Source organism: Heptranchias perlo, chromosome 12, assembly GCF_035084215.1.
Source record: "Heptranchias perlo isolate sHepPer1 chromosome 12, sHepPer1.hap1, whole genome shotgun sequence".
Taxonomy (NCBI): Eukaryota; Metazoa; Chordata; class Chondrichthyes; order Hexanchiformes; family Hexanchidae; genus Heptranchias; species Heptranchias perlo.
The window spans coordinates 61913540-61938459 of record NC_090336.1 but is presented as its reverse complement, the minus strand read 5'-3'; the positions used below and the strand labels follow the sequence as shown (position 1 = coordinate 61938459).

At 44.8% G+C, this 24920-nt stretch overlaps 1 protein-coding gene across 1 annotated transcript in view; it reads right to left on the bottom strand.

Annotated features, from left to right (window-relative positions):
- Nucleotides 1-24920, bottom strand: part of kiaa1549la (KIAA1549-like a) — a 378638-nt gene that overhangs the window by 257203 nt on the left and 96515 nt on the right. The window contains exons 2-3 of the mRNA XM_067994216.1: nt 6642-7418; nt 3147-3758 (exon numbers count right to left, since the gene is read on the bottom strand). Of these exons, the coding sequence (XP_067850317.1) occupies nt 3147-3758; nt 6642-7418 (1389 nt within the window). The remainder of the gene's footprint in view (nt 1-3146; nt 3759-6641; nt 7419-24920) is intronic.

Below are 24920 nucleotides of genomic sequence, written 5' to 3'. Positions count from 1 at the left end.
GAGGTAGAGAGGCGGAAGCAGTCCAGGGAGGCAATTCCAGAGCTTAGGGCCTAGGTAGCTGAAGGCACGGCTGCCAATGGTGGGATGAAGGAAATTGGGGATGCACAAGAGACCAGAATCGGAGGAATTCTCGTCTGCTCTTCTCCTTCCTTCTCCTACCCACCTCCCTCTCAATTCCCACAATGATCGCACAGCCTTGGGCCACTTCAGCCCCATAATCCCGAGTGTTCGCCATAAACCTCTGTCTTGCTACATCTCTCCTCTCTCTTAAAAGGCTCATCTGGCCTTACTCCTTTACCTTGTCTTCAGTCACCACCTGTTAACTCTACTCCCATCAGTGTCTGGTACAGCCTCTGTGAACTGCTTTGGGACATCTTATTACATTAAAATCACAATATCAGTGCAGCTTATTCTTGATGAATGGTAAAACCACCATCTGCACACAATTAATTATCTGTGTCTTTAATCTATATAAATTTTCTAAACTATCTTACTCTTTTTTTAAATTAATTTTGTATGAGTGACTTTATTAAATTAGTGGCTTTTCACTCACCACTTCCTCCTCTTCCATTCTTTCCTGAAAGCATTAACTCCATACTGTGCCACAGTTAAACGGGCTCTGTGTGCCCCTTCGTGCCATGTATATAATTCACATGAGCCTTGGCAGCAAGTGTCAGCAGGTTATTTGACTGTGGAAATATCAGTATATGGGTCAACACATATGGAGGTAGATCTTGACTCTGTGCCATAGTGTGAAACGGGCAGTAGCGAGTCTCCCCATTTTTATTCCCCTTGACTGCCGACTTGTGATCACCCAATTTACACAATCGCACAAAGTCACGGTCTGCCCCATGGTATTCCAGTAGGGGTCACCGTGTAACGATCAGGAGCTCACACCTCCCTAACCCAGGTGCTGAGGCCAATTGTAGTGGCTTTTCAACCACTGCGGATGAGATGAGGTAACTTGGCACAGACTAGAGCTTGAACCTTGGACCTTCCTGCAATGTGTGACTCAGTTCCTCACAGAGTCAATATGGGATCTACATAGGAACAGGAGTAGACCATTTAGCCCCTCAATTAGATCACGTAGCTTGCTGACCTACATTGACTCCCGGTCCGGCAATGCCTCGATTTTAAAATTCTCATCCTCGTTTTCAAATCCATCCATGGCCTCGCCCCCACCCCCACCCCGCCTCCCCCATCTCTGTAACCTCCTCCAGCCCTACAACCCTCAGATCTCTGCGCTCCTCCAATTCTGATCTCTTGCGCATCCCCGATTCTCATCACTCCATCAATGGCAACCGTGCCTTCAGCTGCCTAGTCCCTAAGCTCTGGAATTCCTTCCCTAAACCTCTCTGCCTCTCTACCTCTCTCTCCTCCTGTAAGACGCTCCTTAAAACCTACCTCTCTGACCAAGCTTTTGGTCACCTGTCCTAATATCTCCTTATGTGGCTGGGTGTCAAATTTTGTTTGATAATCACTCCTGTGAAGCGCCTTGGGACGTTTTACTACATTAAAAGCGCTATCTAAATGCAAGTTGTTGTTGTTGTTATGGCTGCTCTGTACCTTATCTCCATTCGCCCGCCTTTGCTCCGTAACCCTTAATACCCTTACCGAACAAAAATCTATTCATCCCTATTTTGAAATTTTCAACGACCCCCAGCCTCAACAGCTTTTTTGGGGGAAGAGAGTTCCAGATTTCCATTACCCGTTGAGGTCTTAAACACCTCAATTAGATCACCCCTTAACCTTCAATATTCAAGGGAATACAAGCCGAAAATGCTTTTGCCTGGTTTCTAATCAATGACCTTTTGCATGCGAAGCAAACGTGATAACCACTACACTACAGGAAAGTAACCAAATCTCAAGGGCTAGTTGATTTTTGAGATTCATTTTTAGCAATTACATATTACATAAACTTTGCAGCACAGGAACAGGCCATTCGGTCCAAATGCTCCAGGCTCCTGTTTATACTCCACACAAGCCTCCCCCCACCTTACTTCATGTAACCCTATCAACATATCCTTCTACTCCTTTCTCCCTCATGTGTTTATCTAGCTTCCCCTTAAATGCATCTATGCTATTCGCCTCAACTACTCCATGTTTTAGCAAGTTCCACATTCTCATCATTCTCTTGGTAAGAGCATAAGAACATAAGAAATAAGAGCAGGAGTAGGCCATCCGGCCCCTCCAGCCTGCTCCGCCGTTTAATAAGATCATGGCTGATCTTCGACCTCAACTCCACTTTCCTGCCCGATCCCCATATCCCTTGGTTCCCTTAGAGTCCAAAAATCTATCACTCTCAGCCTCAAATATACTCAACAACTGAGCATCCACAGCTCTCCGAGGTAGAGAATTCCAAAGATTCACAACCCTCTGAGTGAAGAAATTTCTCCTCCTCTCAGTCCTGAATGGCCGACCTCTTTCTTATTGGATTTATTAGTGACTATCTTATATTTATGACCCCTAGTTTTGGACTCCCCCACAAGTGGAAACATCTTCTCTACATCTATCCTATCAAACCCTATCATTATCTTAAAGACCTCTATCAGGTCACCCCTCAGCCTTCTTTTTTCTAGAGAAAAAAGCGCCAGCCTGTTATTCTGCAATATTTTTTAATTTAAATTTTGGACTCTTCTGCCAAGTATGGAGTCCTCTACTGCTTTGTGGGATACTATTGCTACTTCTCTCCAATAACATTCCTGGGAGGATGATATAATCTGGAGATAACTTATGCTCTGCAACTGTTTATTAAGCATTCCGAAAAAATTTTGGCTCGTAGACAGAACAGATTTTTTTTTAAAGAAAACTGAGCCAGAATTCTCTTGTGGAAAATGTTACAATACAGCGAGAGAACATCAAAAGGCAAGAGTGCCATCTTGCCCAGAACACACTACGGGAAGGTGAAGCAATCCCCATCCTTAATAATTGAAATGTTACAAGCTGCAGAAACAGCAGCAGATGGTTCGTAACAACTGGCCGAGAATTTTGTTCTCAGCGAGTTAAATCATCCCGAGATAATCATTAAAAAAAAGTGGCGACAATCCTCTTGAACTCAAGCTAAAAGATCATGCCGTTTGCAAAACAAAACAATAATCGACTTTCACATTACCGCTTGGGATTACATTTTAGAGACTTATCTGTACCTGTCCTGACCCAGAGTCTGTCGGACAATCTGCAGGTTAGACTAGGTGACGTCGAAGAGCCGACAGATGTTCCAGCTGTTCCCTTGGCAGCAGTTGTCATGTGTGCAGATGCCTGTGTGCCCCTGGTGGCCAGGGCTGCCGTGGTGGAGATCGAAGTTAAGGCTGCTGTTAGCGTCAGCGGAGGTGCCATTGACGTTTTGCCCATCTCTGTGCCAGGGTTCGTCCGGCTGGCAGTATCCGCGGTGACTGTTGCCAACGGTTGCGCGGAACGCGTTGCAACTGTCGTCCTGACAGGGCGAGGGACCGTCGTTACACTGGACGCGCCGGACGTCACTGGTATTTGAGGGGAAGGCATTGAGGTTGCGCTGCTTGCAGGCGGAGGGCGCGAGGTGGCATCTGCAGCGGTCGTCTCGCCGATGACGCCAGTCGTCTGGTTGAAACTGGTCGCTAGCGGAGTTGGCCAAGAATCAACCGATGCTGCTGTGGCCTCAGCTGCCTCAGGGTCAGTGGTAATCATGACACCAGCACTCACTGTGGCCGGAGATGATGAGGTCGGTGGAAGTTCTGAAGGTGGCGCCGCCTTTGTGCCATCAGAGGTGGTCAAGGGTGAAGCTGTAATGACAGAATTTGTTAACGGCAAGAAAGAACAGGCCTTCCTATGGTTGATAAGACGCTGACAGATGTCATGAGAGGTGACAGCAAAGCACTGGTGGAGGAGGTGGTTAGTGACGTGAAAACTCCTGTCACAACCATAGGCTGAGAAGATGAAATATTAGAACATCTAGCGCTTGACTGCCATGAATCTGTCGTGTTAGTTCCCTAAGCTCCAATCTAAAGTAGACTCTTGAGTAAACTGTGCAGCAGGATGAGTGACAGGATCCTTACTGGTTCCCTTTGTTGTTCTTAGAATCATAGAAAGGTTACAGCACGGAAGGCGGCCATTCGGCCCATCGAGTCCGTGCCAGATTTATTAGTATTTATTCAAGTGGCATTTGACAAACAGCACTTGAATAAATCTCCTAAACCCGCGACCTCACCACATAGAAGGACAAGGGCAGCAAGTGTGTGGGAACACCATCACCTCCAAGTTCCCCTCCGACTCACACACCGTCTTGACTTGGACATATATTGGCTGTTCCTTCATCGCCGCTGGCTCAAAATCTTGGAATTCCCGACCTAACAACACTGTGGGAGAACCTTCACCACACAGACTGCAGTGGTTCAAGGTGGTGACCCACCACCACCGTCTCAAGGGCAACTAGGGATGGACAATAAATGCCGGCCATGCCAGCGACGCCCATATCCAGAGAATGAAGTTTTAAAAAATAAGGGTCTGTGCCTGTAATCATGGCTAAAGGTGTCTGAACACAGAAAGAGGGCAGTTCATTAATACATATGTAATTCTGTTTTCCACTTATTATCATCTTAGTAGGGAAGGACTAAGTTGAGGTTATTGATGAACGCGATGACCATGTTGAGTAAATGGGCTCTGATAAGATGGAAGAATCTGTACTGGTATCTGGGGGCACCTGAACTACTTTGGTCGTCTGTGTTAACTACTGCAACGTTAATAGTGGCTGAACTGGATGGTCACTTAAGACATCCAATTGGTCTGTCTCTGTGTCTGTACTGGCAGGAGTTTGTGCTGGCAGACCTGTTGATTGAGCTGTTGAGCGGGACTCGGGGATCAAGGTTGGTGAAATCGCCATTAAACTAGATCATTAATAAAGAAAAATTTGAAAGACTTGCATTTACATGCATTCCGCTTCAATCTCACCTCGGGCTGGCTTCTTTGGGTGCGCGGTGCAATCACGCTGCTTATTTTGCGCCGGAAACCATTGCTACTCAAATTTCAAATTCCACTGTGCCAAATTATGAAATTGAATTCGATAAATCTGGTCATCTGTGAGCTGGCTCCAGAATAAAATAACCATGAAAGCTGCCGGGTTGTCATGGAAACCCAACTGGTTCACCAATGTATTGCTCATCCTGCCCGGTCTGGCCTACATGTGACTCCAGTCCCACGTTATGTGGTTGGCTCTTAACAACAACAACAACTTGCATTTATATAGCGCCTTTAACATACTAAAACACCCCAAGGCACTTCACAGGAGCAATTATCAAACAAAATTTGATACCGAGCCACATAAGGAAGTATTAGGACAGGTGACCAAAAGCTTGATCAAGGAGGCAGGCTTTAAGGAGCGCCTTAAAGGAGGGGAGGTAGAGAAGTGGAGAGGTTTAGGGAGGGAATTCCAGAGCTCTGTGCCTAGGCGGCTGAAGGCACGGCCGCCAAAGGTGGGGCGATTAAAATCGGGATTGCACAAGAGGCCAGAATTAGAGGAGCACAGAGATCTCAGAAGATTGAAGAGCTGGAGGAGGTTTCAGAGATAGAGCAGGGATTTGAGAACAAGAATGAGAATTTTAAAATCGAGGTGGTGCCCGACTGGGAGCCAATGTGGGTCCGCGAGCTCAGGGATGATGGGTGAGTGGGATTTGCTGCGAGTTAAGATACGGGCAGCAAAGTTTTGGATGAGCTCAAGTTTATGGAGGTTGTATGGTGGGAGGTCGGCCAGGAGAGCATTGGAATAGTCTAGTCCAGGGGTAACAAAGGCATGGTTAAATGTTTCAACAGCCGATGAGCTGAGGCGGGGCGGAGACGGGCGACGTTACGGAGGTGGAAGTCGGCAGTCTTGGTGACGGAGCGGATATGTGGTCTGAAGCTCATCTCAGGGTCAAATAGGTTGTGAACAGTCAGGTTCAGCCTCAGACAGTGGCCAAGGAGAGGGATGGTGTCAGTGGCTAGGGAACAGAATTTGTGGCCAGGACCGAGGATAATGGCTTCAGGGCAACTTGGAATGGGCAATAAATATTGTTTTGCCAGTCTGGCCAAAGAATAAAACTTTTTTTTAATGTCACGTGTTACGGCCGAATGTTTGAAAACTGCAGATGTACATGAATCACCAATTGTCGGTGTAGTTTTACTTATGTTGTAAATGTATCAGAGGAAGTTCCTGCCTCCACTGGCAAGTGGTTCGATAACCAGAGGAGACTTGAAACGGAGAAATTTACAGGGCTATGGGGAAAGAGCAGGGGAGTGGGACTAATTGGATAGCTCTTTCAAAGAGCCAGCACAGGCATAAAGGGCCAAATGACCTCCTTCTGTGCTGTACGATTCTAGGAAGCAACTGTAGATGTACTGCGAAGAACATCAGATTCAGACAAAAAAAGACACAGTGGCTTTTATGGAGTTCAATTTTTCAGTAGGAATTATTGGGAAGGTAAGGTTCGACAATAAAGAAAGATGTGTCACAAAAGAGGGGTCATTTTCTACTGTGGAACAGAAAACCAACACCAACAATCACTGCGGAGGAAGCTACTAACTAAGGTAATGAACGTGCTTTGTCTATCATTTCTCCTGATTACATATCTTTTGTGAAAGAGACTGTAAATATTGGAGAAGGAGATGCAAAGGCCCATGTAGAGTATCAGTACCTGTGGTCAGTGCTGAACCACTTTGGGGTGAAGTTACGGTAACATTAGAAGTGGATCTTGCAGGATCCGATGAAGGCAAGTCGGAGAAGGTTGACAACAAAGCACTTTCAGTTTTGGCTGTTGGTACTAAAGGCACTGTGGTGGTCATTACAGTGGAGTGGGTACCCTCATAACCTACTCTGGAGCTATGAGGTGATACTGTTCTCAATGAAGAAAATGAATATGGGAAGCCTGGGGAGTTGGTTGACCCAGATGCATACACTGCGGTAATGGGAGATGTTTCTGAAGGTGTTTCGGCAGTAGCCGCTGATGAAGTTGGTGATGGTCTGGATGATGCGGAAATGATGGGATTTGGAGTCAAACCTGAAGATGCTTCCGCCGGATGACTTCTCACCACCTCTTCATCTGCTGGCGTGGAAGTTAAAAATTCAGAGTCTCGTCGAGTTTTATAAGTTTCAGTGTCAAGAGAAAGCTGGGGAGAAGCCGTCGCTCTCAACGTAGTCTTGGCGCTTGTGGCAGCGTTTTTATTTGTTTCTGGAGTTGGCGGCAACTGGAATGCGAGACTAGAGCTTTTGACGGTGATGATTTCATCAACTGACTCTGTTATCAGTGTTTCGGCATCTGAAGAAGATTGTGCATAAGAGGACAAAGCTCGCCAGCGAAGAGGTTGAGAGGTCCAAGGCCATACTGGAGATAAATTAGATGTTCCTAAGGACCGCTGTACTGAAGGAGGCAGCGGAGTTGAAAGATCTAAAAGCTGGTAGATCATGCCAGGTCCTGCAAAAGAAGCAATATTGGATTAAACACATACAACAATTGCTTTTATTTTCACCGTGCGCAACATACTGTTAAAAGTGCCCCATAAACAGCAAGGTACTGAGATACATCTGAATTGGCCATTGAACATTCAGCTCAAGAAAGCAAGTGGACTTACAGGTGAACATAGGGATTGCTAGATGAGAGAAGACCAAGGTCCATCTAGTTCACCTTCATTACCCAGAGTGTGGTGAGAATGTGGAACTCGCTACCACAAGGATTGGTTAAGGCAGATAGCACATTTAAGGGGAAGCTAGATAAACAGATGAGGGAGAAAGGAATAGAAGGATATGCTGATAGGTTAGATGAAGTAAGGAGGGAGGAGACTCGTGTGGAGTATAAATACCGGCATGACCCCGTTGGGCCAAATGGCCTGTTTCTGTGCCGTACATTCGATGTAATTCTACCATCTGGTAGTCACATGATACAATGATAATGGAGTAATTGACTAATCATGGGAATCAATCTCTATCAATTAGTCTACTTGCATTTATATAGCTCCTTTAATGGAGTAAAACGTCCCATGGTGCTTACATGATGACCCAGGCATGATCTGAGGAAAGCCCCCAGTGGTGGAGAGCTGTGGGAACCATAGGTCCAAAGTCACCTGTTCCTCCCAAGCTTGTTACACTGACCACATGTCATGTCTCCAAATACTCATATATTACATCCCAAAATGTTATTTTCTGAGAGAAATCTAATTTGCATTTGAATGAATCAACACTCTCTGCTTCACCATCTCCCTAGGAAACCTGTTCCATAGATGGACCACTCGCTCACTGAAACAATGCTTCCACGGATTAGTTTTGAATTGACCGTCCCTTCAAGCGCAGGCCGTGTCCTCTGGTTCTTACATTTGAACAAGCCTGGTTGCTCAAGCAGGCTTCGTAAAAACATTTCAAACGTTATAAGCGTAGAAATGAATGAGAGCGATATATCTAAGGAAGGACCCCGCCAGTTTCCAGTGGGTGTCCTTGCTGCCTGCTCAGAGGAGCAGGTTAAATTTGAAGACTGCGGGAAGGGAGCGGGACATCGGCGGGTTAGTCTCCCGGGCGAATTTAACTTCCCGCCCGGTTTCTGCTGGGCAGAAGAGGTTAAAATCGCCGCCAAGTCTTCTGTTAGCTAACAGTCACTTAACACATCCTCCTCCTCCTCCTCACCCATCTAGCTTGCATTCTAGGGGAATCAAGGGATATGAGGATTGGGCAGGAAAGTGGAGTTGAGGTCGAAGATCAGCCATGACCTGAGTGAATGGCGGAGCAGGCTCGAGGGGCCATGTGGTCTACTCCTGCTCCTATTTCTTATGTTCTTACATATTTTCCCTTCCATTTTTGGAAGTGTATTCTTTTTTGCTCTCTCTCTTTTTGATCCACTTCCCTTTGATTTGTAATCTAACCTCTTGTTTCTCTCCTGACACAAGGCCATTTTCCTTTAACGGTTTCAGTCACTCATGTCTCCCTGCCTCCTCTGTCCTCACACCAGCTCCTCAATTCTTTTATGCTATTGTCCTGAAGTAATTTGAACTTTTTAAAGCTCTGGATTTTTTTATTCCTCGTGTAAAATAATTTTCCTCACAATTTCATAGAATTATAAATTGATCCAGCACAGACGGGGGCCATTCGGCCCATCGTGCCTGTGCCGGCTCTTTGAAAGAGCTATTCAATTAGTCCCATTCCACTGTTCTTTCCCCAAAGCTCTGCAAATTTTTCCCCTTCAAGTATTTATCCAATTCCCTTTTGAAAGTTACTATTGAATCTGCTTCCATCTGCTTGAGTCAATTGTATTAAAAATTGAAATAATTCAATTATTTTTAAAAATTAGAAATAGACTGTAACACATTCGCTGGGTCAAAATCTTGGAACTCTTGACGTAACAGCACTCACCTGTGGGAGTACCTTCGCCATGCGGACTGCAACGGTTCAAGAAGAAGGCCCACCACCTCCTTCTCAGCAACTAGGGATGGGCAATAAATGCCGGCCTTGCCAGTGACGCCCACATCCCAAGAATGAATTTTTTTTAAATACCCAAGAGACTAACGAAACTAAGTAAACATATATATTTGACAGTAAAATACTAGCACAAGATGCTGAGCCTCTTGTATAACAGTAGGTTTCAATCTGAAACAGGCAGTGGCAGTTTGAGGTCATGATGATTTGACAATAAATTCACACTGGCACACTGGCTTAAAAAGTCAGATTTATATTTGCAGTTGCCTACATCGAGTTACATCAGCACAGAAACAGGCAATTCGGCCCAACAGGTCCATGCCGGTGTTTATGCTCCACATGAGTCTCCTTCCTCCATACTTCATCTAGTATACTTACATTAGGATACATACTTAACATTGTTAAGTGTATCCATATGATTTATGTCAATTAGTGTTAACTGTATTCAGGTGGTGCGTAACAATTGGGAACTCTCTTGTATCCATTTACAAGAGAGCTGATCTAGGGAGTGAGGTGGGTGTAATGTGGAGCTCTGGGAATAACGGCTTGGAAGCAACTAAAGACCAGGCTCTAGTATTCTATCCTTCACCACCAGGCTATCCAATTAATAACAACCCTTCCATTCCTTTCTCCCCCATGTGTTTATCTAACTTCCCCTTAAATGTATACTAGAAGTAAAGGGAATTAGGGGTTACGGGGAGCGGGCAGGAAATTGGACATGATTTTAGATTTGAGGTTAGGACCAGATCAGCCATGATCTTATTGAATGGCGGAGCAGGCTCGAGGGGCCGATTGGCCTACTCCTGCTCCTATTTCTTATGTTCTTATGTTCTTATGTATCTATGCTATTTGCCTCAACTATTTCTTGTGGTAGCACGTTTCACATTCTTACCACTCTTTGGGTAAAGAAGTTTCTCCTGAATTCCCTATTGGATTTATTAGTGACTATTTTATATTTATGACCTCTGGTTTTGGTCTACCCCACAAGTGGAAACATTTTCTCTTCGTCTACCCTATCAACCCTATCATTATCTAAAAGATCTCTATCAGGTCCTCCGCCACCTTCTCAAGGAGCAACCAGGGTTGGGCAATAAATTCCAGCCTTTCCAGCGACGTCCACATCCCAAGAATGAATGTTAAAAATGAAGCCCTCAGTGCACAGGCCACAGCTACATTGAGAGCATGAAGACGTTCTCATGACCAACTTCAACTCGTTTAGAGATCAGATGCAGGCAGCTTTGAGCCGGGGATTCACAGACCTTGTAGCCACCCAAAGTTCTACTCCCAGCCACATCAGTGGACATTGTTGAGTGAGTTAAGCCAGCACCATCAGCACACCTGTAACAGGGGTTCCTCATGACACATGCGGACCATCGACCACCCCTGCACAGGAGACAGTACATGTGCCTGGACTCCAAGGGTTAAATTACGAGGAGAGATTACACAAACTAGGATTGCATTCCCTGGAATTTAGAAGGTGATTTGATCAAAGCTTCCAAGATATTAAGGGGAACTGATAGGGTAGGTAGAGAGAAACTATTTCTGCTGGTTGGGGAGTCCAGGACTAGGGGACATAGCCTAAAAATTAGAGCCAGGACTTTCAGGAGTGAAGTTAGGAAACACTTCGACATGCAAAGGGTGGTAGAAGCTTGGAACTCTCTTCCGCAAACGGCAGTTGATGCTAGCTCAATTGTTCATTTTAAATCTGAACTTGCTAGATTTTTGTTAACCAAAGGGATTAAGGGATACGGGGCTAAGGAGGGTATATGGAGTTAGGTCACAGATCAGCCATGACCTCATTGAATGACGGAACAGGCTCGAGCGGCTGAATGGCCAATCCTGTTCTTATGTTGTAAAGCAAATGTGCTCCCATGGCTTGAACAGTCCGGCTGGTGGAGCTTTCCAGTCCTCCAGCCCCAGATAGTCACAGCAGTGCTGGACACGACTGACTTGGATGAAGGGTCATCGCAATGCACAGTTCAAGGAAACCTAGGATCACCAGAATCCCAGTAGGCTGGCAGCAAAAACCCGACACACATTGAGTGTGGAGCGCGGTAGCTCAGTGTGGTTATGTTACCGAGCAAGTAATCCAGAGAATGGAGATCAAATCCTGCCGTGGCAGTTTGAGAATTTAAATTCAGAAATTTCTGGAAATCTTTTTTTAAAAACTGATATCAGTAAAAGTGACCATCAAGTTGTGGATACCGGAAAATCACAATATTCCGATTTAGTATTTAATCACAGATGAGACAACAGCGTGAGAAAGAAAGACTTGCATTTACATAGCGCCTTTCATGACCTCAGGTCATCCCAAAGCGCTTTATAGACAATTAAGTACTTTTTTTGAAGTGTCGTCACTGATATAATGTAGGAAATGCGGCAGCCAATTTCCGCACAGCAAGATCCCACAAACAACGAAGAGCTAACTGCCAGAAAATCTGTTTTTTTTAGTTTTAATTCAAAAGGGAATTGGATAAATACTTGAAAAGGAAAGATCTGCAAGACCATTTCTCCGAGGGTCGAGGGATAAATATTGGCCAGGACACCAGGGAAAACTCCCCTGCTCTTCTTCAAAATAGTGTCATGGGATCTTTTACATCCACCTGAGAGGGCAGATAGGGCCTCGGTTTAACTTCTCATCTGAAAGACAGTACCTCCAACAGTGCAGCACTCCCTCAGTACTGCACTAGGAGTATCAGCCTGGATTTTATACTCAAGTCTCTGGCGTGGGACTTGAACCCATAACCTTCCAACTCAGAGGTGAGAGTCACTACCCACTGAGCCAAAGCAGACACTAAGAACAGCCCTTTCCAAGCTTCCACGCCCAATCAGACTCAAACAGGACAGAACAGAAAATTAGAAATATCAGGGCACTGAGAAATGAGATGCCTGGACTTCATGGACCAGGGAGAAAGGGAGGGGGTTGCATTTGGCCTAAAGACTACGGTTTGGACATTAGTGGTTTACGGAATATATTTGAGATTTCCCAACTGTGTTATTTCCTACAGCTTTCATTAAAAGGCTTTCATGCAGTACAGCTCATATCTTTTGTTAAGTGACTGAAGTGTGTTGGCAGCCATTTAACTGTTAATTAATTGATGGTGCTCCCTTAATGCTTTTCTACCAAGCCACAGATTTGGGTAATTGATAGGCATCGCAAGCTTTATTCTAAATTCATCTTCAAATCTTTTTCCACTTGTAGAAAAGTAAATACTATATTTCAAAAGAAGCCAGTATCCTTTAAAGATTGTATTATGCAGATACTTAAAAAGGAAACCCTTTATATCTTGTGTTTTTAATTCATGTAAATTGATAGTTGGTGTTCCCTACAAAAATAAAATGATAACTGGGGAAAAACAAAACTGAATTAAAAGGTATAAACAGATGTTCTTTTATTAGGTTACTATGGTAACATTTAAGTACTACTATTCATATTATGGTCACACTAACACTAAGGTTAGTTGAGAAGCAGGACCTCTGAAAATCTAATCTGGTGCTGCCCTACCTTAAGGACATAGAATTACATGGAATGTACAGCACAGAAACAGGCCATTCGGCCTAACTGCTCTAGACTGGTGTTTAAACTCCACAAGAGCCTCCTCTCTCCCTACTTCATCGAACACTATCACCATATCCTTCTATTCCTTTCTCCCTCATGTGTTTATCCAGCTTCCCCTTAAATGCATATAAGCTATTCGCCTCAACTACTCCTTGTGACAGCAAGTTCCACATTCTCACCACTCTGAGCAAAGAAGTTTCTCCTGAATTCCCTATTGGATTTATTAGTGACTATCTTATATCTACGGACGTGAAGTTGCTTCCTTCGGACTGAACAGGAGTCCAGATTTATGGGATTAGCAACACTCAAACACGCGGAGTTGGGATGGGTTGGCACAACATCCGATGGATAGAGTGAGTGTTGGCTTGGCTAATGGTCTTTTCTCACCCATCCTTAACCAAGGGTTACATTATGAGGAGAGATTACATAAACTAGGCTTGTATTCCCAGGAATATAGAAGATGAAGAGGCTATTTGATTGAGGCTTTTTAGGAATTTTAAAAGGAATTGATAGGGTAGGTGGAGAGAAACTTTTTCCGCTGGTGGGAGAGTCTAGGACAAGGAGACATAACCTTAAAATCAGAGCCAGGCCATTCAGGACAGAAGTTAGGAAACACTTCTTCACAAAAAGGGTGGTAGAAATGTGGAACACTCTCCCACAAAAAGTAATAGATGTTAGCTTAATGAATAATGTTAATTCTGAGATCGATAGATTTTTACTAGCCAAGGATATTAAGGGATGTGGAGCCAAGGCGGGTGGATGGAGTTAGAATACAGATCAGCCATAATCTCATTGAATGGAGGAACAGGTTCGAAGGGCTGAATGGCCTCCTCTGTTCCTATGTTCCTAAATGGGGCTGTCAGGAGAGAGATCAAAAAAAACTTTGTAGCATCTCCCCTTTCATTTGTTTTCATTATTTGGGGTTGCCGTACTCAGATGGCAGCAGACAGGAACAACTTGCCCTTTTACATAGCGCCTTTAATGTTCAAAAAGTCCTGCAGCACTTTACACAGTTATAGTAAAAGGAAGGGAAACAGCGAGCCGGGGGGAGGGTTTGGGAGAGGTGAAGGGTTGCACAGACCCCGCCAACGTGACTCTTCAATCAGTAGGGTGACCCACACACTGATTCGCCCTCTAGTATCCATTGTATCCTCCAACAGAGATCAGAAACATGCTGTGGGGAACAATCGGCAAACCTGTTTCCTCCAATTTACTGCAGCATGGAATCAGGAGAATCAAATGGATGGATATTTCTTTGCACATCATCACGTTTGTGGCATATTAGTAAAACGACCTTTTTTAATTACTGTATCTTTTCAGTTCCTCATTCTTGCTTTCTTTCTATTCCTTCTAATTTGCTTTAATTTTGCCTCTCTCTGCTCTCCCCCCACCCTGTGTAGACTTTCCCTCAGCTGTGCATAATTCCCCAGCTGAGGGAAAGGCAGGAGACCTGCTCCAAGGCATCTGTGCTGCTTTGGAGTGGTTGGCTGGGTGATGTATGAGGAAAGCTCAGGAGTAACACACCCTCCGATTCTCCCTCCACACAGCGGGATATCCATTGGGCTGCAGTCTGCAATCCCCTCCCCTCCCCTCCCCACCCCTCCCCAACGCAGACAGAATGGCTGAAATCAAAAGCTCAGCCCAGGAAGCAAAATCGTGACTTAGGATTGCCCTGGAGTCTCCAGGAATTGAAGGCTAATCTTCAAGGACGCTGCCACAAGCAAACACCCAGGAGAAAAATCATAGGGGGCGTTAAAAAAAAAATTGGATGTCGTTTTCATTTTGTTTGAGCACTTTCATTTATTAGTTGGAGGTGGGAAAATTCACTGTTTGACTGACAGTCAAGAATCACCCAACTGAGTAACAAAAAGTCTGCTCACTTTATCTCTGGTACGGGAAGGTGGTGGGTCGCAAAAGATGGAAGTGTTGGTGGGAGTGTGGGGAGCGGGGCAGTTGGAGCAGAGAGATCATGTGATGAAGCTTCCAGGAATACGTCCAACCAGAGTTGGCAATCCTGCCGTGACTACCAACCTGCATCAGTAGCACAGTGCGTTGTCACAGCAACAATACACACTGGAGATCGCAACATGCTGTGCAATTACATGACTCTCCCATCCATTTTATCTCTTGATTTAATATGGACACAGGCACTGTAGGCCTAATCTACAAACTGATGGTACCAATGACTTTAGAATGTCTTTGGCGCTACTGTCCAGAAGCGTTAAAGCCTGATGCTTGGATCTTCTAGAATCATAGAATCATAGAAGTTTACAACATGGAAACAGGCCCTTCGGCCCAACATGTCCATGTCGCCCAGTTTATACCACTAAGCTAGTCCCAATTACCTGCACTTGGCCCATATCCCTCTATACCCATCTTACCCATGTAACTGTCCAAATGCTTTTTAAAAGACAAAATTGTACCCGCCTCTACTACTGCCTCTGGCAGCTCGTTCCAGACACTCACCACCCTTTGAGTGAAAAAATTGCCCCTCTGGACCCTTTTGTATCTCTCCCCTCTCACCTTAAATCTATGTCCCCTCGTTATAGACTCCCCTATCTTTGGGAAAAGATTTTGACTATCGACCTTATCTCTGCCCCTCATTATTTTATAGACCTCTATAAGATCACCCCTTAACCTCCTACTCTCCAGGGAAAAAAGTCCCAGTCTATCCAACCTCTCCCTATAAGTCAAACCATCAAGTCCCGGTAGGAATACCTGTTTATGACCAGTGCAGGTAGGCTTCATTTTCAAAGGCAATTCAAGACAAATATATAAAAGGGGATGGGGCGGGAAAGTGGAGTTGAGGTAGAAGATCAGCCATGTTCTTATTGAATGGCAGAGCAGGCTCGAGGGGCCCTATGGCCTACTCGTGCTCATATTTCTTATGTTCTTACAAACCTGTGACCTCTACCATCTAGAAGGACAAGGGCAGCAGCTGCATGACTATATCATCTCCTCTAGGGTCCCCTCTAAGTTACACACCATCCCGACTTGGACATGTATTGCCTGCCATTCCTTCATCATCTCTGGCTCAAAATCCTGGAACTCCCTACCTAATAGCACAGTGAGAGCAACTTCACCACACAGACTGCAGCGGTTCAAGAAGGTGGCTCACCACCACCTTCTCAAGGGCAATTAGGATGGGCAATAAATGCTGGCCTTGTCAGCGACGCCCACATCCCAGAGAATGAATAAATACATTTTAAAAAGACAAGGATTATGTTGCCAATTAGCAAGGGGATTAAAAAAAACCACAAAGACATTGTACGAAAGCAAGTTCTCAGAAGGAAAGCACATCACAAGGAATGCAGACAGCATAGATGCATTTAAGGGGAGCTTGATGCATACATGAAGGAGATGGGAATAGAAGAATCGGGAAGCAGGGTGGGGAAGAGCTAATTGGAGTGGGAGGAGGTTTGGGTGGAGTATTAGCACCAGCACAGACTGGTTGGGCTGAATGGCCTGTTTCTGTGATGTAGATTCGGTGTAATCAAGCGAGTGGGATAGGTCTGTGTAACTTGCCGCCTGGTGTCTGAAGCATTTACAATGCAGGAGCACCTCAATTCATTGTGCGCTCATGATAGATTTACCACAGCAAACTGCAGCTTTTGTTCTTAAAATTCAGGCAAAATCTTCTCCCCAGAATAACACAGATTACATCATTACAAAAAACAGGCAGCATTTGATAGAGGTTCTATTCCCATCTAAATGGCTGATACACCGGGATGAAAAACACATTTTAGCAAAAGAAAAAAGAAATGGAGATTTTGGTAAACATTTCTTCAGCATCAGAAGCTTTGGCTGGTGCCTGTTTCCCTCCAGGCTCATACTGGTATCAACAGCTTGTCCTGAGTCTGTGTCTGTTGCACACACTTGGTGCAAAAACCACTTGCACGTGCCCATCTGCCTCAGATTTCACTTTGAATTCATCTCACGGCCCCCACCCATTCTGTGACCAGTATTTTAGGGGACGCCGTTTCCGATCTGATGCCCTACAAAAGCTGGCTTAATATTTCAATGTCATTTTGCTGGGCGGCAAAACACAGAAGAAAGGTTTTCAATTCAATAAATAACGTCAACGTACCTTTCAAAAGAAACACCCATGTCTGACCGTTGACATTGAATGATTGATCCGAAAAGGGTTTCTTTGTGCAGACGAAATATTAATATTTCCAAAGACACAGTTTAAAGTGAACCTATTTATCAAACTGAAGTTATTTTTGAAATGACCACAACAACAACAACTTGCATTTATATAGCACCTTTAACGTAGTAAAAAGCCCCAAGGCGCTTCACAGCAGAGATTGTCAAGACACAAATTGTGTGTGAATGCCAGAAATTACACAGTCAGCACCTGGAGGGGAAAGCTCGTCAGCATCTGGGGTGTGACCCTACATTAGAACCAATCCGATAGTTGCGTAATGGTGGCAAATGGAATCAAAGGTGAGGAGCGCTCCAATTCCCAACACACTGATGACCCTTACTTTGATAATCCCAAACAAATGGGGTAGAAATCGTTCCTCGTTGGAAAACAGGGGCGAAAAGGGACCAATTTGAGAGGCACGGCGTCCCTCTCCCAATCAGAGCCTGTGTTACGGACACCGCCATATTGGTAAAGGCGGTATCGTGAACGTCCTCGGTGGCTGCCTGTGCAGGCGCCTGTTTTAGATCCCCTGGCCTGAAATCGGTTGCCAATCAGCAGCAGGTGGCGGGCCTGCTCCGCTCGGGTTTCTTGAACAATCGTTGGTGCAGAGCCAGGAGGAGCAGGGGCGTTCCCCTGACACCACAGCACGAGAGATTAACTACCCCCCACCCAACACTTCATCCCGGAACTTACCCTCGGGCCTCTGCCAGCAAGGCAAGGAGCTCGAGTGTCACCTTCTCCAGTCGAGCGAGCTGCCCGTAGAGGCACGACAGGCACCGACAGCTCGCCCAGACAATGTCATGGAAGCGCGGGGCCCAATTTCAGACCGTTCTGGTGCCTCCTGGGCTGGGGAATGCGCTGCCCCGCACAGTGCTGATTCTGGGCCATGAAAGCTCAACCCCAATCTCCCTATATGGAGCTTGCATGAGTCGGATCACATTCTCCAGCATTGCCCCGGCAGTTTGCAACATTATCAAGTCAATTGGTAGAATTACCACCTCTGACTCTCTGCCAGACGTTTATTTAACTTAGGTTCATTCAACAGGATCGACATCTGCTCCTAGGCCTCGAATATCAGCCTGTATTGACAGCAGAATGTGATGAACAGGTTTATCATTTTGCTGAATTTGAGCATTTAAAAAAACAATCCACGTTAAATCCCATCAATTGATTTTTCAGTCACGTTAGCTCACAAAACATAGAATGTGTTAGACCTGGACAACATCCAGGCTTGGGCTGATAAGTGGTAAGTAACATTCGCGCCAGACAAGTGCCAGGCAATGACCGTCTCCAACAAGAGAGAGTCTAACCACCTCCCCTTGACATTCAACGGCATTACCATCGCCGAATCCCCCACCGTCAACATCCTGGGGGTCACCATTGACCAGAAACTTAACTGGACCAGCCATATAAATACTGTGGCTACAAGAGCAGGTCAGAGGCTGGGTATTCTGCTGTGAGTGACTCACCTCCTGACTCCACAAAGCCTTTCCACCATCTGCAAGGCACAGGTCAGGAGTGTGATGGAATACTCTCCACTTGCCTGGATGAGTACAGCTCCAACAACACTCAAGAAGCTCGACACCATCCAGGACAAAGCAGCCCGCTTGATTGGCACCCCATCCACCATCCTAAACATTCACTCCCTTCACCACTGGCGCACAGTGGCTGCAGTGTGTGTATCATCCACAGGATGCACTGCAGCAACTCGCCAAGGCTTCTTCGACAGCACCTCACAAACCCACGACCTCTACCACTTAGAAAGACAAGAGCAGCAGGTACATGGGAACAACACCACCTGCACGTTCCCCTCCAAGTCACACACCATCCCAACTTGGAAATATATCGCCGTTCCTTCATCGTCGCTGGGTCAAAATCCTGGAACTCCCTTCCTAATGGCACTGTGGGAGAACCTTCACCACACGGACTGCAGCAGTTCAAGAAGGCGGCTCACCACCACCTTCTCAAGGGCAATTAGGGATGGGCAATAAATGCTGGCCTCGCCAGCGACGCCCACATCCCATGAACAAATAATTTTTTTAAATGTGCAGCACAGTAACACAGAAACACAGAAGATAGGAGCAGAAGTAGGCCATTTGGCCCAACTGGCCTATGTCAGTGTTTATGTTCCACACAAACCTCCTCCCTCTGTACTTCATCGAACCCTATCAGCATATCCTTCCATTCCTTTCTCCCTCATGTGTTTATCTAGCTTCCCCTTAAATGTATCTATGCTATTCGCCTCAACTATTCCTTGTGGCAGCGAGTTCCACATTCTCACCACTCTCTGGGTAAAGAAGTTTCTCCTGAATTCCCAACTGGATTTATTAGTGACTATCTTATATTTATGGCCCCTACTTGTGGTCTCCCCCACAAATGGAAACATTTTCTCCAGGTCTACCCTATCAAACCCTTTCATAATCTTAAAGACCTCTATCAGGTCACCCCTCAGTCTTCTCTTTTCTAGAGAAAAGAGCCACAGCCTGTTAAATCTTTCCTTATAGGTATAACCTCTCGGTTCTGGAATCATCGTGGTAAATCTTTTTTGCACCTTCTCCAGTGCCTCCATATCCTTTTTATAATATGGAGCCCAGAATTGTACGCAGTACTCCAAGTGCGGTCTAACTAAGGTTCTGTGCAAATTTAACATAACTTCACTGCTTTTCAATTCTATCCCTCTAAGAATGAACCCCAGTGCTTAGTTTGCTTTCTTTTATGGCTTTATTAATCCATTTCACTACTTTTAGTGATTTGCGTATCTGTACCCCTGGTTCCCTTTGCTCCCCCCACGCCAGTTAGATTCTTATTTTCCAAGGAGTCTATGGCCTCCCTATTCTTCCAACCAAAATGCACTGCTTCATACTTATCTATATTGAAATTAATTTGTCAATTACACGGCCATTCTGCAAGTTTATAAATGTCTTCTTGTATTTTGTCGCATTCCTCCTCGGTATTAACTATACCCCACAATGGGTAACACCAAAGCCCCGGTTTTAACTTGGGCCGGGAATTGGGCAGGCAGCAAACCATCTCAACCTCAACAGCACCAGTCCCGAGAGACTTTAACTCTGTATAGGACTGACCTTTTACTTATGGGATCATTCTCCATTCATCAGAACAAAGACAAGAACACATGTGCGACACTGCGTGCTGCCCATGATTCAATTACAAATATACAAACATCTTACATCTAGTGCACATCCATCACACTTCAGATGATCAGAAGAATAGAGACAGGCAGTCATTTTGGGTTCTTCTGAGCTAGAGCTAGAAATTTACAAATGCCCACCAATCAGCAAACTTCTCTCACCAACAATAATTCATTTCTAATTGGGCTCAGGATTTACAGCAATTGTAATTCGTAGATTCATAAGAACAGGCTAGGTTTAAACACACATCCTCCTTTACATCAGAATATATTGTGCATTATATGGTACTGTCCACCACCACCTTTAGCGGGCGGCTTGGTACTGATGCGATTTGCCTGCTATATTCATTGGATGATTTATCCCTTCCATCTTCAACACTCGTGATGTTCAGAAGAAAGAACTGAAATATCAATGAGATGGATGTAACGTCAGTAGATGTCATCAGAAGGCGCAAAAATAGAATCATAGAATCATACAGCACGGAAGGAGGCCATTTGGCCTATCGTGCCATTGCCAGCTCTTTGAAAGAGCTATCCAAATGGGCCTACCCACCCTCCCCGCTGTTTCCCAAAGTCCTGAAAATTTATTCCCCTTCAAATGTTTATCCAATTACCTTTCGAAAGTTACTATTGATTCTGCTTTCACCATCCTTTGAGGCAGTGAATTCCAGATCATAACAACTCACTGCGTAAAAAATTTCTCCTCATCTCGCCTCTGGTTCTTTGGCCAATTACCTTAAATCTGTGATCTCTGGTTACCGACCCTTCTGCCAGTGGAAACAGTTTCTCCTTATAATTTTGAACACCCCTATTAAATCTGGAAATATATCGCCGTTCCTTCATCGTTGCTGGGTCAAAATCCTGGAACTCCCTACCTAACAGCACTGTGGGAGCACGTTCATAGAAACATAGAAACATAGAAAATAGGAGCAAGAGTAGGTCATTCGGCCCTTCGGGCCTGCTCTGCCATTCAAAATGATCATGGCAAATCGTCTAACTCAGTACCCTGTTCCCGCTTTTCCCCCATATCCCTTGATCCCTTTAACATTAAGAAATGTATCTATCTCCTTCCTGAATACATCTACTGACTTGGCCTCCACTGCCTTCTGTGGTAGAGAATTCCACAGGTTCACCACCTTCTGAGTGAAGAAATTTCTCCTCATCTCAGTTCGAAATGGCATTCTCTGTATCCTGAGACTGTGACCCCTGGTTCTGGACTCCCCAGCCATGGGAACATCCTCCCTGCATCTAGTCTGTCTAGTCCTGTTAGAATTTTATATATTTCGATGAGATCACCTCTCATTCTTCTAAACTCTAGTGAATATAGGCCTAGTCGACCCAATCTCTCCTCATACGTCAGTCCTGCCATCCCAGGAATCAGTCTGGTAAACCTTTGATGCACTCCCTCCATGGCAAGGACATCCTTCCTCAGATAAGGAGACCAAAACTGTACACAATACTCCAGATGTGGTCTCACCAAGGCCCTGTATAACTGCAGTAAGACATCCCTGCTGCTGTACTCAAATCCTCTTGCAATGAAGGCCAACATACCATTCGCCTTCCTAACTGCTTGCTGCACCTGAATGCTCGCTTCCAGTGACTGGTGTACAAGAACACCCAGGTCTCGTTGCACCTCCCCTTTTCCCAATCTATCACCATTCAGATAATAATTCTGCTAGTTACATCCTCAAAAAACTCCAGTAAATTTGTTAAGCATGATTTCCCTTTCATAAACCCATGCTGACTTTGTCCAATCCCGTTAATGCCCTCCAAGTGTTCTGTAATCACATCTTTTACAATGGACTCGAGCATTTTCCCCACTACTGATGTTAGGCTAACTGGTCTGTAATTCCCTGTTTTTTCTCTCCCTCCTTTTTTAAATAGTAGGATTACAGTTGCCACCCTTCAATCTGTAGGAACTGTTCCACAGTCAATAGAATTTTGGAAGATGATCACCAATGCATCCACTATTTCCAGGGCCACTTCCTTTAGTACTCTGGGATGTAGATTATCAGGCCCTGGGGATTTGTCAGCCTTTAGCCCTATTAATTTCCCTAGCATTTTTTTTACTAATACTGGTTTCCTTCAGTTCCTCCCTCTCACTAGACCCTTGGTTCCCAAACATTTCTGGCAGGTTATTTGTGTCCTCCTTTGTGAAGACAGAACCAAAGTATGTGTTTAATTGTTCTGCCATTTCTTTGTTCCCCATTATAATTTCCCCCATTTCTGACTGTAAGGGACCGACATTTGTCTTCACTAATCTTTTTCTCTTGACATATTTATAGAAGCTTTTACAGTCCGTTTTTATGTTTCCTGCTAGTTTACTCTCATACTCTATTTTTCCCCTCTTAATCAATCTCTTTGTTCTCCTTTGCTGAATTCTGAACTGCTCCCAATCCTCAGGCTTGCAGCTATTTCTGGCAATTTTATTTGTCTCCTCTTTGGATCTAATACGATCCCTAATTTCTTTTGTAAGCCACGGTTGAGCCATCTTTCCTGTTTTATTTTTGCGCCAGACAGAAATGAATAATTGTTGTAATTCCTGCACACGTTCTATAAATATTAGCCATTGCCTATCCACCGTCATCCCTTTTAGTAAAGTTCCCCAATCTATCATAGCCAACTCGCACCTCATACTTTCGTAATTTTCTTTATTTAGATTGAGGACTTTATTTTCGGATTCAACTACTTCACTCTCCATCTTAATGAGGAATTCTATCATATTATGGTCACTCTTCCCTAAGGAATCCCGCACAACAAGATTGTTAATTAATCCTTTCTCATTGCACAATACCCAGTCTAGGATCGCCTGTTCTCTAGTTGGTTCCTCAATGTATTGGTCTAGAAATCCATCACGTACACACTCCAGGAGTTCCTCCCCCACACTATTGTTGCTAATTTGGTTTGACCAATCTATATGTAGATTAAAGTCACCCATGATTATAGTTGTACCCTTCTTGCATGCATCTCTAATTTCCTGTTTAATGCCCTCCCCTACATCTCCACTACTGTTTGGGGGCCGAGAGACAACCCCCACCAACGTTTTCTGCCCCTTGGTGTTTCTTAGCTCCACCCATACAGATTCCACATTGTAATTTTCCGAGCCAATATCCTTCCTCACTATTGCATTGATTTCCTCCTTTACTTACAAGGCTACCCCACCTCCTTTCCCTTTTTGCCTGTCCTTCCTAAATATTGAATACCCCTGGATGTTCAGTTCCCATCTTTGGTCACCCTGCAACCATGTCTCCGTAATCACAACTATATCATAACCGTTAATATCTATCTGTGCTGTTAATTCATCTACCTTATTGTGAATGCTCCACCACATGGACTGCAGTGGTTCAAGAAGGCAGCTCACCACCACCTACTCAAGGGCAATTAGGAATGCGCAATAAATGCTGGCTTTGCCAGCAACGCCCACATCCTATGAACGAATAAAGAAAAAATCTCCCCTTAACCTCCTCTCCTCATTTCACATCGTTCACCTGACGAAGGGGGAAGCCTCCGAAAGCTTGTGAATTTAAAATAAAATTGCTGGACTATAACTTGGTGTTGTAAAATTGTTTACAATCCTCTAAGGAGAACAATCCCAGCTTCTCTCATCTCTCCACATAACTGCAGTCCCGCATCAGTGAAGTACAGTTGTCAGGGTAGGCAGTGGCAACCGTACTGGAGCGGAGATGAAAGATTATCGGCTGGCTCCTTTGTACTTTGGACCTTAACGAGGGGCTATTTACTTATCGAACATGTTTGTGTCATTGCAGTCAGTGCTGAGCAGTGCATGTTGTAAATCAACACCGGTTAGAGGTGATTAAATATCAAAGGAAATTGCACCTTGAAAGGGTGCAAACTACTGAGTAAACACCTGTTTCTGCCTGAAATACCAGGCGCAATTAATTCGCTGTAAGTGGCAACTTTGTTATTGACTATAATGGAAATGGCAAATGGTTAGCGCTTTTTGGCCAATTTAAACAATTGCCCGATTTAAACGTGGATGGTTCAAGTGGTTGGGACTCCATCATAGTAAGGTATTGCATGATGGTGCAGAGGAGATTTACTGGAATGGTGCCAGGGATGAGGGATTTCAGTTATGTGGAGAGACTGGAGTAACTGGGATTGTTCTCCTTAGAGCAGAGAAGGTTAAAGGGAGATTTAATAGAGGTGTTCAAAATCATGAAGGGTTTTGACAGAGTACAAAGGGAGAAACTGTTTCCATTGGCAGTCATCAGAGGACACAGATTTAAGATAATTAACAAAAGAACCAGCGGATGAGATGAGAATTTTTTTTTACGCAGCGAGCTGTTATGATCCGGAATGGACTGCCTGAAATGGTGGTGGAAGCAGATTCAATAGTAACTTTCAAAAGCGAAGTGGATAAATACATGAAAAAGGAAACATTTACATGATTATGGGGAAAGAGCAGGGGGAGTGGGACTAATTGGATAGCTCCTTCGAAGAGCCGGCACAGGCACGATAGGCCAAATGGCCTCCTTCCGTACTGTATGATTCTTTGATCTGACTTTACTACGAGCAACGCACGGAAGGGACCTGCTGATCTTGGTTTATAAAAGGTAAGACTGCGTCCAAAATGCAACGGTAAAATGTAGTTGATTTCCCAGCAGTGCACACTTGTTGAAAGGGAGGAAGAGACGGGCAGAGT